Genomic DNA, 13927 nt, shown 5'->3' with positions numbered 1-13927 from the left:
TATTAATTATCAAAACAACCATATGACAGGCATGTGCCTACTTCAGTAGATGGGGAAAGAGAGAGACAGAGAAGATGAGTAACATGTCTAAGTCCTGTTTTGAATCAAGATGCCAACAAAACTCTAACCTTCTAGTATTTACAGAAGTATGGATGTTTGTAACCCATAATTGTGAAGCTAAAATCTGGGTATTACAGAAACTGTCAATAACTAGGATGTTTAATGATATTTCAAAGCACAAAGTACACCATCCCTCAGAAGTGGGAGTTACACACCCATTTTATGACACTACATTATGATCAGGGTAATTAGACTAGATCAGTCTCAACTCAAACCAGTACAGATATACAATATGGGGAAGAGATATTAACTTAATAGCCTTGTTGGTTAACTCTTCAAAAACTAGAGAACATATAACTACAAAAAATGGAGGTGGTATCCGTCAGAAGAAGAAGAGAGACTAAAAGTTTTGGTATCTTGTTTGGCTGAAAGTAAAAGGGATTCTGAACGACCAGCTTGATTATGATCAAGAAGGTCTGGAACAGGTAAACCCTAAAAGACCGCTGGAGGTGACACACGTATGCCCCAGACATGCTGCACCAGGCTTGTTTTCAATGAATCTCTGTTCGTTAAAAAAAAAAAAAGGCCAGAGGCGTGGGTGAGGAATTCTTTCTTAGCAGTTGTTCTTCTGGGCTGAGTCCATGATAATGCAGATAGCCAGACTTCTTTCAGAACTGGCTCTAGCCCCGAACGGGGGAGACTTCACTACTCTGTGACCCAACAAATCTTGCCATTTTCTCCAAGCTGTACAGTTCCACTGGCTACCAGCTGGAGGGCTGCGGGAAATAGTCTGTGCTCTGCTAATTTCACTCTTTCAGACAGAGTTGTAACGGTGTCGCCCCTCTTCACTGGAACAGCTTCTTGTAAGATAATCTGTCCAGCATCTACATCTTCCTGGGGAAGGAAGCAAAAGTTTTGAACATTACTTTCTAGCCGGTACAATTTACATACAGACAGTAATGATGTTTTGGTAGAAGGAGACATACTCACAGCTACAAAGTGCACAGTACACCCAGTGACTGTGACCCCGGCTTCTAGGACTTGCTCATGTGCATTTGAACCCTTAAAAGACGGGAGCAAGGATGGATGGATGTTGAGCATTTTCCCTGGAAATTAATGAAACCACAGTGGTCAGAACTTAAAGATCCTATGTATATTACCAAAGGAATACATGTTTTCCTGTCTAGAATGAGAGGTCAGCAGGAATAGGATTTCTCTGGGATGGGTGTTTCTTTGTGAAAGACAGAAATGAAGGAAAGGGAAATCTAGCTTCTCATCCAAGAGGTCCCGGGGGCAGCAAGTTCTTGCCTCTTGCACAACTGAAGATCCACCCAGGGACTCTGAATAGGTGCCTGCAGTGACTGAAAGTCGGATGGGATGGGTCAACTCCGGATCGTAGAGCTTGACGAAGATTCGGCTTGTCGCTGACACACAGGAGATTCCTGCACAGCATCTGCGTGCTTGACTTCTAACCACGAAGTGGCACGTCCGCCAGCCAGATGCTAGGTTAGTTCTGTGAGCATTATGTCACCAGGGGCACTGCCAATTTTGTATTCTATCTAACCACATTCACTTAAGAAAACAAACTCTTTGGAGAGAGAATACATTTATTGCCCAAATGTAAGCACAAAAAAGGACACTTGGACGTAGTCAAAATGTTAGTGGAAAAGGCAATGACATAAAGTGTGTTTTCCAGAAACAATGCCTTCCCTGCCATGTCTGGCAGTGGTCTACACTCCCTAAGAATGGACTCTTCATTTTGGGATATAGGGAATCGCTTTCCTTTGCTTCTCAGCAAGTAAAAATGTCTCTTCTGAAGATGAAATATTAGTAATGTGAGTAACCTAAGCTGTATTAGAAAAAGTGATGATAGTTACAGCAGGCCAAAGAAAACTGATACAAAGAACAGGAAAATAAAAAGTCATTGGGTCATTCATTCTTTGAGCAGAGGCAAAGGAAATTAAATTATGACCTGTGTTAAAATGGCCCAGTAAATATTTCACAATTGGGATTGTTTGGGAAGCTAACCACCCTGTAGTTTGTTTTCATTTGATTTCTCAATGTGGTGTCAAATAATTTTTGCTTACCATTCCATTTTCTGACAAAGGGGCCAGATAAAATTCTCATGAATCCTGCAAGACAGACTATGTCTGTGGAGAACTCTTCAAGGACTTGGTCAATTGCAGTGTCAAATTCTACACGACTTTTATATAATTTATGATTGATTACCTGTAATAGAAAAAGAGAAGCAAAATCTTTTTAAATGAATTACCAAAAATAATTTAAAACTCAACCTTTACGTGGACCATATTTCACTTCTTTCTCATGAAGATGTGCCTGATGTAAAGAATTAAGGAACGGGGAGGACGGTGTTGAAAGGCACACACTGTGATCCAGAAAGCCAAAGAACAAGCTGTCCTACAGACCGAAGTCTTGTGGGGGCGGGTTATGAGTTGAAATACAGTCTACAGGAAAGATACTTTTCAAAGTAACTCACTCTGGTGGGAATTCCGGCTCTTTCTGCTTTATCTAAGCCAGCCACTGCAGCTTTGTTGGAGATAACAACAACGATGTGTGCACAGCTACTTGGCTCCCTAGTATTGTCTATGAGGGCTTGGAGGTTTGACCCTGAAAAAGAGAGAAAAACACAAGTAAGCTGACATTTCTTAAAAGAGGTTATGTACCGTTCTGAATAATCAATGGTCAAGATTTCCAAATAAATGTCTCAGAAAAGACTGGCAAAATACATGAGGTTTTTAAATTCCCTTTTGGGATAATGGATCAATAATAGCTTATGGAAGCACAGGCACTCTTAGTTTTAGGATATGTAATTGCTCATGATCTAGCATAGTAATAAAAATAGTATAACATTTTAAAAACTGATGAGGAATAAGCTGCTTAATTAAGCAAGAAAAAAATCCTCTTTTTTTTTTAAGATTTTATTTTTTTAAAATGTTTATTTTTGGGGCGCCTGGGTGGCTCAGTTGGTTGAGCATCCAACTTCGGCTCAGGTCATGATCTCGCAGTCTGTGAGTTCGAGCCCCGCGTCGGGCTCCGTGCTGAGAGCTCGGAGCCTGGAGCCTGCTTCGGATTCTGTGTCTCCCTCCCTCTCTGCCCCTCCCCCGCTCAGGCTCTGTATCTCTCTCTCTGTGAAAAATAAAACAAACATTAAAAAATTAAAAAAAAAAAAAGTTTATTTTTGAGAGGGAGAATGCACGAGTGAGCGAGGGGCAAAGAGAGGAGACAAAGAATCCGGAGCAGGTTCGGCGCTGCCAGTGCAGAGCCTAAAACAGGGCTCGAACTCAGGAACTGTGAGATCATGACCTGAGCCAAAGCTGGACGCTTAACCAACTGAGCCACTTAGGCGCCCCAAAGATTTTACTTTTTTAAGTAATCTCTAGATCCAGTGTGGGGCTCGAATTTATAACCCAGAGATCAAGAGCTGCATGCTCTACCGACGGAGCCAGCCAGGCACCCAGAAAAATCAAGCCTCTTAAGAAGAAACCACTATGGCCTTTACAACAGTTTCTTTGCTTTACCATCAACTTGGGCCTAAAGTGTACTGAAACCTTAAAATGGACTTGGAAAGCAATTACATTTCCGGGAACGTATCCTAAAGAAATAATCAGATATGCACTTAAAAATGCACATTTATAAAAATGTTCATAGCAATGCTGCTTATTAAAGTGGGAAAAATAAACATGCTATATATCCATCTGAGAGAATACAGTGCTCTTATTACTTCACCCCTGTCTACAACAAACATAAATTTCACCTTATTACTATTAAATTAAAAAAATTAAAAAAAAAAAACCCTCAGCAGTTTGCTGGAGGGGTTGTGGGTGGGGAGATGGGCTAAATGAGCAAGGGGCATTAAGGAAGACACTTGTTGGGGTGAGCACTGGGCATTATCCACATGAGACAGATCACTGGAATCTACTCCTGAAATCATTACTGTACTATGTGCTAACTTGGATGTAAATTAGAAAATAAATAATAAAAATCATAAAAAACAAGCAAACAAACAAATCTCAGCTGTTGTAACTTTTCAACTACAGAGCTACGGTACAAAAGAAGTTGGATTTTCTATCTTTTCCAGTTCCTTTTTCTTCAGTCATCTTCGTGATACCCTCTACTCTTCCTTTAGGTGTCTCAAATGCCTGAGAAAAGTGTAAAGACTGAGGATAATAATACAGAAAAAGTGTAAAGACTGAGGATACAGAAAAAGACTGAGGATACTCCTTAATGACTCCCTGCCCCATTCTACTGAGAGTGTCCTCACGACCTGAAGGAGGTTTTTTTTTGGGGGGGCGGGCAGGAGGAAGGAAGGAGGACACATCTCACCTGTTCCAGATATTAAGACAGCCACTCTTGCCTTTTTTGGTTGGACAGAGAAATGATTTTTCAGAGTGCCATTCTCCAATACTGATCCATTTGCTTGCATGGTTTCAATCAGATGCTTGACTTTCACACGAGGAGAACCTTCATTTCAAACACACCCAGTAAATAAGAATAGAACAACAGTGAATTAACAGTAATGGAAAGAAAAGTATTTTATGAAAACTGAAAATACTTTATTCTGAAAATAAGATATGCATAGACTAAAATGAAGAATAGGCTTGTATTACGTAAAGTTACTCACTCATAAAAACTTCCTGAAAGAGAACATGTATTAATTACCTACTTCCAACTAAAAGCTATGGCGTGTCACTGTCTCCTGACCTAGGGTAGGCATGTAACCCAAGCAAGGCCATTCAAAGATTTGATACAGGATGTTGAGGAAGAGAGGGACTCGTTCCTAATGCAATGTGAGCTCAAGGATGTGGGCTCAAGAGATCTTTCTGGTATTTGGAGAACTGGCCTGAAAAGGAACCTACACAATAAAGGGATGAAAGGCAGATACGACATCATCAGCAAGTACTGGCGTCTGTCAGCTCATCTGAGTGGCTTTTCTGCCACTCTGTCAATTTCTAGTACGTCTGACAGAGTCCTGTGTATACACGGCACTTGTCAGGGTGCCCGCTTCACTGGCGAGCTGAGCTGAGTCACAAAGCACAGCCTGAGACAAGGTCTCGCGTGTGGGCACAACACTTTGGAGATGACCCCGGGAAACCGGAGTGAAGATCTGGGAAGAGTGATCTGGAAAGCCAGCGTAAGAGTGTGTTACTAAACTGGTTGCCACTGGGGGCAACTGGGGCTTGACTTCCCCTGGGACCTCAAAGGCACCGTGAAGACTCTGCCTCAGAACTGCTCCCTTCTTCTGTCCCTCAAGTGGGGATTTCTTCACTCCACCGGTTAAGGGTTGTCTTCTGGGCTACAGTTGTGCATATGTGACCACCACACAAGGTGTCAGCACCCTAGGGCAGGAGGGAAGAGGTGTGTGGTGTTACTAGCTTCTGTCCTGTCGCAGCTGTGTGAACACGGGTGCCGTACAAGGGCTGTAATAAAACGTGGGCAGGAGCTCGAGGCAGGGCAGTGGCATTTCAGGTTACATACCTAAGAGCAACTAAAGAAGGAGCGATTTACCTTCAGGACATGCAACCACCTTGCCAATCACCCAGGCTTCTTCGCTGTGCTGCTTGATATCCCTCAGAATCTGCTCTGTCCTATCCTTTGACACCACGAGGATGGCCCCAACCCCACAGTTAAATGTTCTGGCCATCTCTTCCTCAGAGAGGTGTCCTTCTTGCTGTAACCACGAGAAGATCCTGGGGATCCTCCAGGTCTGGGCATCTGAAAACAGGCAAGATATGTTTCATGAACCTATTATCTCACACAACGTATAACGTATGCATATATACGAAGCTGTGAATTTTTGGGGGGATCCATCTGTACCTGAGATAGCCACAGCATTTTTGCTGACACACTTGGCCAATATTCACAATTAAGTGAATATTGGTTTTGTGCTGCATTAACTATGTTTTTAGGAATCCCCTAATAGATTAATTGTATTCCAGTAAATACAGTAAATTCTAGTAAAGGTTTGTGAACGTTTAGTTGGGTCTTAGCAATGACCAAAATGCACCCTAAGTATGATGCAAAACTAGGCGGCTTATGTTACAGATTTAGAGGAATGTGTACACTATTTAAAAGAAGTTATAAAGAAAAAGAAGCTATATAAAAAGTTAAAATCAAAACCCTGCCCTGCTGTATTTACTTTAAAATTTAGACTTAGGTCTGCTATAATACAAAAAAAAATCTCTAATAAAAGTTTATTTTTATTCTTTTTTTTTATTTGAGAGAGGAAGAGAGGGATATATATATAGAGAGAGAGGGAGACAGCACACGTTTGTCCATGAGCAGGTGAGGGGCGGAGAGAGAGACAGAATCCCAAGCAGGCTCCACACTGTCAGCTCAGAGCCTAATGTAGGGCTCGATCCACCCCCCCCCCATAGCATTTCATCTATATAAGTCAATTACATGCAAGGATTTTATGCCTTATAAACATGGTTAATAAAGCAAAAAGAGGTAGAAAGGTCAGCCCTATTTTTTCTGAGAAACCCTAACAATTAAGAATTTAATTTTCTTCCATAATGTAGTTTTCCTCCAAATGGTTTTCTGAACAAAAAGTCCCTTGTACCAATCTTACCTAAATCCACTCCAGATTTCTCAGGAAGGACTCTGGGGATGTTTTCTAGCAATCCTCCACCAGTAATATGGGCAAAGGCCTTGACATGTCCTGAACGCAGGACAGGTAATAGCGAATGGCTGTAGATTCTCGTTGGAGTCAGAAGTAAGTCCCCTGTGTATTGGAGAGAGAGGACAAAAACTTAGCCTATGAATGTAAAACCAAATCATATATAAAAAACAATTCTGAAATACAGAATGATTTGACCCTGCACAGACACACCAGGTTTTACAATAAGGTCCCAACAGTAAACTCACAGGACAAGGTAATTTATTCCATTCTAATTTACTAAGGAAAGACTAACCCATTAAGTGGTTGCTCAGACATTTCCAAACGGGAGAGTTGAAACCTGAGTGCTTTTACCTAAGGTCTGGTCACCACAGCCATCAGGTGCTGGAGAGGAGTACTGGAGGGAAGATTTTGCTACAATTTTCCTCACAAGGCTAAATCCATTGCTGTGAAGACCAGATGAAGCTATTCCAATAACAACATCCCCTTCGGTGATTTTTTCCAGGTGGGGGAGTTTCTGATCCCGCTCCATGGCACCGACGGCAAAACCGGCCAGGTCATACTCTCCAGGAGGATACATGTCAGGCATTTCTGCAGTTTCACCTCCTGGAGGAAGATACACCAAGAACAAAGAAATCACATAGTATTTATAAACCTGCCTAGGAAGTAGTGACACCAGCTTTTTTTTTTTTTTACTTGAGAGAGCGAGAGTGTGCACAAACATGAGAGCCAGGGAGAGGGGCAGAGGGAGAGACAGAGAGAGGGAGGAGGGGAGAGGGAGAGAGAGAGAGAGAGGGAGAGAGGGAGGGGGAGAGAGAGGGAGGGAGAGGATCCCAAGCAGGCTCCAGGCTCAGCACTCAGCATATAGCCTGATGCAGGGCTCGATCTTACAACCCTAGGATCATGACCTGAGTCGAAATCAAGAGCTGGACTCAAACGACTGAGCCACCCAGGTGCCCCTCTTTTAAGTTTATTTAAGTAATCTCTATGCCCAACATGGGGCCTGAACTCATGACCCGAAATCAAGAGTCATGTGCTTTTACAAGTGAGCCACCCAGGTGCCCCCTGCTCTTAATATGAACACTTAAACATGTGGCTATATTTCACAAATGTTCAAAAAAAAGTATGTATTCTATTAGCTGCCTAACAGAATTTTCAACCAAGTACAATTTTAAGGCAAACTGCTAAATTCCCATGAGGGAGAAGTGTAGCTTCCCAACAGCATGACATTCAAAGGATGAATGCTTGGTTGAATATGATGTCATTCCTATGGCAATTTTAGAAATGCTTTCACCTGTATTCGATCTTTATAATCACTCTACATTCCAGATGATAGTATAAGCTTAGAGAAGTGACGTACTCAGGCCTAAATCCAAATGCCCTGGCCTAGAAAGTACAGTTCACTTTTGTGATCATACGTAAAGACAGGGTGTAGGCAGGCAGACTCCAAGTTATAAACGGTTCTTTTTTTTTTTCTTTTTTATGCATTTTTTTTTTAAATTTTTTTTTCAACGTTTATTTATTCTTGGGACAGAGACAGACAGAGCATGAACGGGGGAGGGGCAGAGAGAGAGGGAGACACAGAATCGGAAACAGGCTCCAGGCTCTGAGCCATCAGCCCAGAGCCCGACGCGGGGCTCGAACTCACGGACCGCGAGATCGTGACCTGGCTGAAGTCGGACGCTTAACCGACTGCGCCACCCAGGCGCCCCTTATGCATTTTTTTTTAATGTTTATTTATTTACTTGGAGAGTGCGTACTTGAGCAAGAGTGGGGGAAGGAGGGAAGGAGAGGGAGAAGGAGAAGGGGGTGGAGAGAGAGAGAGAGAGAGAGAGAGAAAATGAATGAATCCCAAGCAGACTCCATGCTGTTAGCACAGAGCTCAATGCAGGGCTCCATCCCATGAACCGTGAGATAATGACCTGGGCCAAAATCAACAATCAGATGCTTAACCTACTGAGCCACCAGGTGCCCCTAAACTGTTCTAAGCAATGGTTGAAGGGGTGCCTGGGTGGCTCAGTTGGTTATGCATCCGACTTTGGCTCAGGTCATGATCTCACTGCTTGTGAGTTCGAGCCCTGCGTCCAGCTCTGTGCTGACAGCCCAGATCCTGAGCCTGCTGCAGATTCTCTGTCTCCCTCTCTCTCTGTGCCTCCCCTGCTCTCTCTCTCAAATATAAAATTAAAAAAAAAAAAAACAAAAACAACACTAAAAGACAGTTGAAAAGGCAATTTTGGCTGTTGGGACATATTTTCCACAGAAATGGTAATATAAAGAAGGTAGTTTTACCACTCGGACTACACATTCATTTTGCTTCAAATTCTCGTATGTATTTAAGTAGTATTTCTGTGTTAGGTACATTTTATTCCTAGTGTCACTTCAGTCAGGAAACATTAAGATTTAGAATGCCAGGAATCATCTCCTTCTGCTGCAGGCCAGTAAGCAGGAAACTGCTAACCCTGTCTGTCCATGAGGCCATTGAGAAAGATGGGGGTGGAGATGCTAAAGATCAGGGAGAAAGGCAAGGCCTGGCTCAAAGTCTAGGAGTAGGAGTCTGGGGGACAAACCTTTGAGGAGAAGCTTGAGGGCACCAGGATCTAAGTTTTCTTCTGGTAATGTTATATATATTTTATTTGCTTCATTTTGTAATCTACAGTTTTTCTTCTTATCTATATTGGTACCAATCACGTTTATACATGGGGTAAAACACAGTAAGAAAAAGGACAGGAGATTAATGGATGGTCGGTCATACCAAGGAGAGCACATCCAGCTTTCCCACAGGCTCTGGCAATTCCAGCAACAACAGCTTCAGTTGTATCGAGGTCAAGTTTTCCACAGGAAAAGTAATCAAGGAAGAAGAGGGGCTCTGCCCCTTGGGCCAGAATATCATTTACACACATTGCAACCAAATCTTGGCCAATGGTATCGTGTCTATTACACTGCTGGGCAATCTAAAGAAGCATAATAGAAATGTCCACATAAGTGAATAAGCTCCAAATAATATCTTGTCAGTTTATCAGTGGGCTAATAAATATTGCTGCTCCGAGCACCCAAAGACAAAATACTGAATTCTGAGGAGCTACTTATCCAAAAGTATCCCATTTAATCCCCTCAAATAAGCTTTCCATCCAGATAGAGCCTCAACAACATTGTGCTCTCAGAAATATATAGATATTTTAGCCATATTTTATGGTTATTTGGTATAGTTCTCTCTAGTGCATATCAAGAGAGGAAAAATATGTATTTGATTTATAGTAAATTCTCTCTTAACTTTCCCAAAAGGCCTTTAACCACATAGGTGTCTGATTACCTTCAGTTTAGTCCCCACACCATCTGTTCCACAGGCCAGAAGAGGATCTTTGAAACCAGCTGCTTTCAAATCAAAAAGACCAGCAAAACCTCCAAGATCAACATCACAGCCTAATGGGGAAAAAAATTAAATACTTGTTGCATTTCAACAGATTAAACACGGATGTACAAACAACTTCTTCATAAGCATGGCTAAAACAAGAGCTGCTTTTCCTGAGAATGGGGGAGAGCACCACATGCTCAAAGAATTGATCAAGAAAGTAATTAAATATTAAAGGAGCAGACATATCTAAGTTTAACATCACGGATAAGAAATGCTTTTCTTTGTTTTAAATGTTTATTTATTTATTTTGGGGCACCTGGGTGGCTCAGTTGGTTAAGTGTCAGACTTCGGCTCAGGTCATGGTCTCACAGATCATGAGTTCGAGTCCTGCATCAGGTTCTCTATTGGTGCGGAGCCCGCAATGGATCCTCTGTCCCCCTCTCTCTGCCCCTCCCCTGCTTGTGCACTCTTAAAAAACATAATAATAAAAATAAATAAATAAAATATTTGAGAGACAGTACAAGTGGGGGAGGGGCTGTCAGCACAGAGCCCAACTCAGAGGTCAATCTCAGGAACTGTGAAATCATGACCTGAGCCAAAACCAAGAGTTGGATGCTTAACTAACTGAGACACCCAAGCGCCTCAAGAAATGCTTTTCTTAGTATTATAGACAAGAAAGCAGAAAACTGGGTATGGCTTACATAGGACAAGACTTACAGGAACCTGGCATTAATTTGGAACATTTTCCTCAGTAAATTACAGATCAATTCTCAGTGTTTCTCAAAGTTAATGAATGAACTAGCAAAGTATAGGCTCTGACTTACCTGGTCTGGAGGTAGCTTTTGCTAAAGGTTTAATTTTCTTGACCAGCGTATTTCCAGCTGCAATGTCTACCCCAGATTCCTTGTAAGTCAGGCCCCTAAAGAATTAAACAAAACAAAGCACTTCACCTAAATGCCAGGGAAAGTTATTTTAATTTTAAAGTATTATTTAAAACAGAAGATATCCGTAGTGGTTTTTAGCTCTCCGGACATGGTAGGCCCCATCCGCAGATTTTAACGTTGTCTAGGGCAGGCCCTGGAAATCGAAATGTGTTTAAATAACTTCCTCAGTTGATTCAGTTGTATCATCACTATTGAGAACTACTTCTCTTATTTCTTCTACAAGTATTCCTCACAGGCAGCTACATATACTAATATTTTGCCACAACATCTCTGTTCAATTTTGGTATGGGAAGGAAAGGAATTCTAAAATGGAGTAAAGAAAGTGAAGATGAGGATTATATGCACTCTCCAAAGAAATCCCTGAATAATGAAACTGGACTCTTACTGCAATAGAGAATTGTGTAAGTTTCCTTTCAGCTGAAGACAGTAAGAAACCAGATAGAAACACACAAGAGAAAAGCAAAACCAGATGATGATACTCAGTGCACCATTCCCTTCTAAATAAGGCCAACACATTGAACCAGTGCATCTAGAGGTGAAGTTCATGAACAGCACTGGGAATTCAGTAGCCTTGCCTTTCAAAAATGAGTACTTTGATCTACCAGAATGTAGTGATACATGAATAAGTATATGAAATTTTGTTAGAAACACGGTGTCCGGGTACAAACAGAGTTGATGGCTTTGGCCATTAACTCCAATAAAATTAGCAGTCCAGAGTCATGCTCAAATAGGAAAACAAGTTCTACTGGTTTAAAAAAACCTTTTCTCAGGTAGCAGCTGGCATTATGTCCTCTCATTTTCTTCATCTTTAATAAACTCAGACTAGTATTAAGACCACAGTCCCTTGAAATAGGTCATTTCAATGGAGAATCTAGTTATTTTAAAATGAAAAATAAAACTTTTAGCGTGGTATTTTAATGTTCTTAATCCTAAAAAACTTCCAGTATTTAAACTTTGAACGTCTGTCTAGAAGTTAATAGTATTAAGTTTAATTAAGTTACTACAAATTTCTCATTTTGTCCTAAGACCTGTTTATTTCTCACAGATGAACTCAACGAGTTGTGATTACAATATTTAATAAATTGAAACACCCACATTTGCAATTAATAGTTTATTGATCTTACAAAAAAATAGCTGTATGTACCAACATATAAGGGGTCCAAAAACATATTTCAGTAATAAGTATAAACACAGTAAAAAGTGAGACCGCCAAAATTTACAGTATAATCAAATTAAGTTGCAAAATTACATGGCCAATATTTTCATCTTGAATTCTTGGACAAAACCAGGAACTAAGATAAACATACAACAGTAATGTTTAAATATATGATAACTCAAGGAATAAAAACCTCTTATCCCCATTTTTATTTATGAGTACCTGACAAATGATTATATATATTTAAAATATACAACGTGAAAAAGTTCTTAAACTTTTCAAAACAAAAAGGTACTATGACGCTTTTTCCATTTCATCTCAATATTGTTTTAACTAGTTTTGACTCCAACTAAATGCAAATAAAAATCAGATCAGTCCCACAGAGAGAAATTATAGAATGACTTAGTACAGGGTTAACAGAAATTCCTACATAGCCATTTATACCAGTTCTGAAGTTGTGCTAGTTCTGAAGCTGTCTTATGACCTTGGTAGGAAATTTACCTGGGCTGTTGGAGGTAAGCTATGGCACGAGAGCCAATGTCCTTCCTGTAAATGGCTCCCTCAAATTTTATAGCAGCTAGTCCTTTCTTGGCTTCTTCAAGGGCTGAAATGAGATTTTCCTGGATGGCTGTTACCGAAAGGACTCTACCCCCACTAGTCACCACTTTGCCATCTTTCAGGGCAGTGCCTGCGTGGAACACCTCCAGTCCTAAAGCTTGAGCCTCAGGAAAGCCTGTAAGAGAGCATATTTATGTAATAACGGCAATCCATGCGTCTGAAGTAGTTTTTAGTTTTCATAAGGTTTTTTTTTTTTTTTTTAATTTTTTTTAACGTTTTTATTTATTTTTGAGACAGAGAGAGACAGAGCATGCACCAGGGAGGGGCAGAGAGAGAGGGAGACACAGAATCAGAAGCAGGCTCCAGGCTCTGAGCCATCAGCCCAGAGCCTGACGCGGGGCTCGAACTCACGGACCGCGAGATCGTGACCTGGTTGAAGTCGGACGCTTAACCGACTGAGCCACCCAGGCGCCCCTCATAAGGTTTTTAAATAAGATTTTTATTTCACTTAAATGAATCTTCACAGTAATCCCATCAGGAAGGAATAAAGCACCAGGACAACAAATAGACCCTCTCTCTTAAGAACAGCCCGTTCTGCTATTGGGTGACAGGTGTATTATCAGAAACCTGTGTTATCATAAGCCTCATGTGAGAACTTTTAATAGGGGAGGGAAAAAAGAAAAAAAAAGAACCCAAGTCCTGAAAAGCTTAGGACCTAAACAAAGAGGTGAACCTTAAACAATGTCAGGATTAGGGGTGCTGACTTCCCTTGACAGTTCAAAATCCATGTATAACTTCTGACTCCTCAAAAACTCTAATAGTCTACTGTCCAACAGAAGCCTTACCAATAACATCAACAGTCAATTAATGTGTATTTTGTATGTTACGCATACTGTATGCTACATTCTTTTTTTATACAATTTTTTTTTCAACGTTTATTTATTTTTGGGACAGAGAGAGACAGAGCATGAACGGGGGAGGGGCAGAGAGAGAGGGAGACAAAGAATCGGAAACAGGCTCCAGGCTCTGAGCTATCAGCCCAGAGCCCGACGCGGGGCTCGAACTCACGGACCGCGAGATCGTGACCTGGCTGAAGTCGGACGCTTAACCGACTGCGCCACCCAGGCGCCCCTACATTCTTATAATAAGGTAAGTTAGAGAAAAGAAAATGTTATCAAGAAAGTCATAAGGGAGAGAAAATGCATTTATGGTATATTGTG

At 41.2% G+C, this 13927-nt stretch overlaps 1 protein-coding gene and 1 long non-coding RNA gene across 4 annotated transcripts in view; one reads left to right on the top strand and one right to left on the bottom strand.

The window, feature by feature from the left end:
- Window positions 1–191: 191 nt before the first annotated feature.
- GART (phosphoribosylglycinamide formyltransferase, phosphoribosylglycinamide synthetase, phosphoribosylaminoimidazole synthetase) overlaps window positions 192–13927 on the bottom strand; it is a 30143-nt gene continuing 16407 nt past the window's right edge. For all 3 annotated transcript variants that reach the window (XM_040484007.1, XM_040484005.1, XM_040484006.1), the window contains exons 11-22: window positions 12651–12882; window positions 10874–10968; window positions 10008–10117; window positions 9450–9648; window positions 7052–7303; window positions 6650–6802; window positions 5587–5793; window positions 4405–4542; window positions 2558–2688; window positions 2148–2289; window positions 1051–1166; window positions 192–954 (exon numbers count right to left, since the gene is read on the bottom strand). In XM_040484007.1, the coding sequence (XP_040339941.1) occupies window positions 766–954; window positions 1051–1166; window positions 2148–2289; window positions 2558–2688; window positions 4405–4542; window positions 5587–5793; window positions 6650–6802; window positions 7052–7303; window positions 9450–9648; window positions 10008–10117; window positions 10874–10968; window positions 12651–12882 (1964 nt within the window). In that variant the 3' untranslated portion in view covers window positions 192–765. The remainder of the gene's footprint in view (window positions 955–1050; window positions 1167–2147; window positions 2290–2557; window positions 2689–4404; window positions 4543–5586; window positions 5794–6649; window positions 6803–7051; window positions 7304–9449; window positions 9649–10007; window positions 10118–10873; window positions 10969–12650; window positions 12883–13927) is intronic.
- On the top strand, window positions 12838–13460 carry LOC121035987 (uncharacterized). The gene is made up of 2 exons (XR_005793171.1): window positions 12838–12950; window positions 13190–13460. It is a non-coding gene; the product is annotated as an uncharacterized LOC121035987 (long non-coding RNA).

This window comes from Herpailurus yagouaroundi, unplaced genomic scaffold (genome assembly GCF_014898765.1).
Source record: "Herpailurus yagouaroundi ecotype Mexico unplaced genomic scaffold, PumYag 162, whole genome shotgun sequence".
Lineage (NCBI taxonomy): Eukaryota > Metazoa > Chordata > Mammalia > Carnivora > Felidae > Herpailurus > Herpailurus yagouaroundi.
The sequence above is the reverse complement of the archived record's forward strand: the minus strand, read 5'-3'. Positions and strand labels throughout refer to the sequence as shown.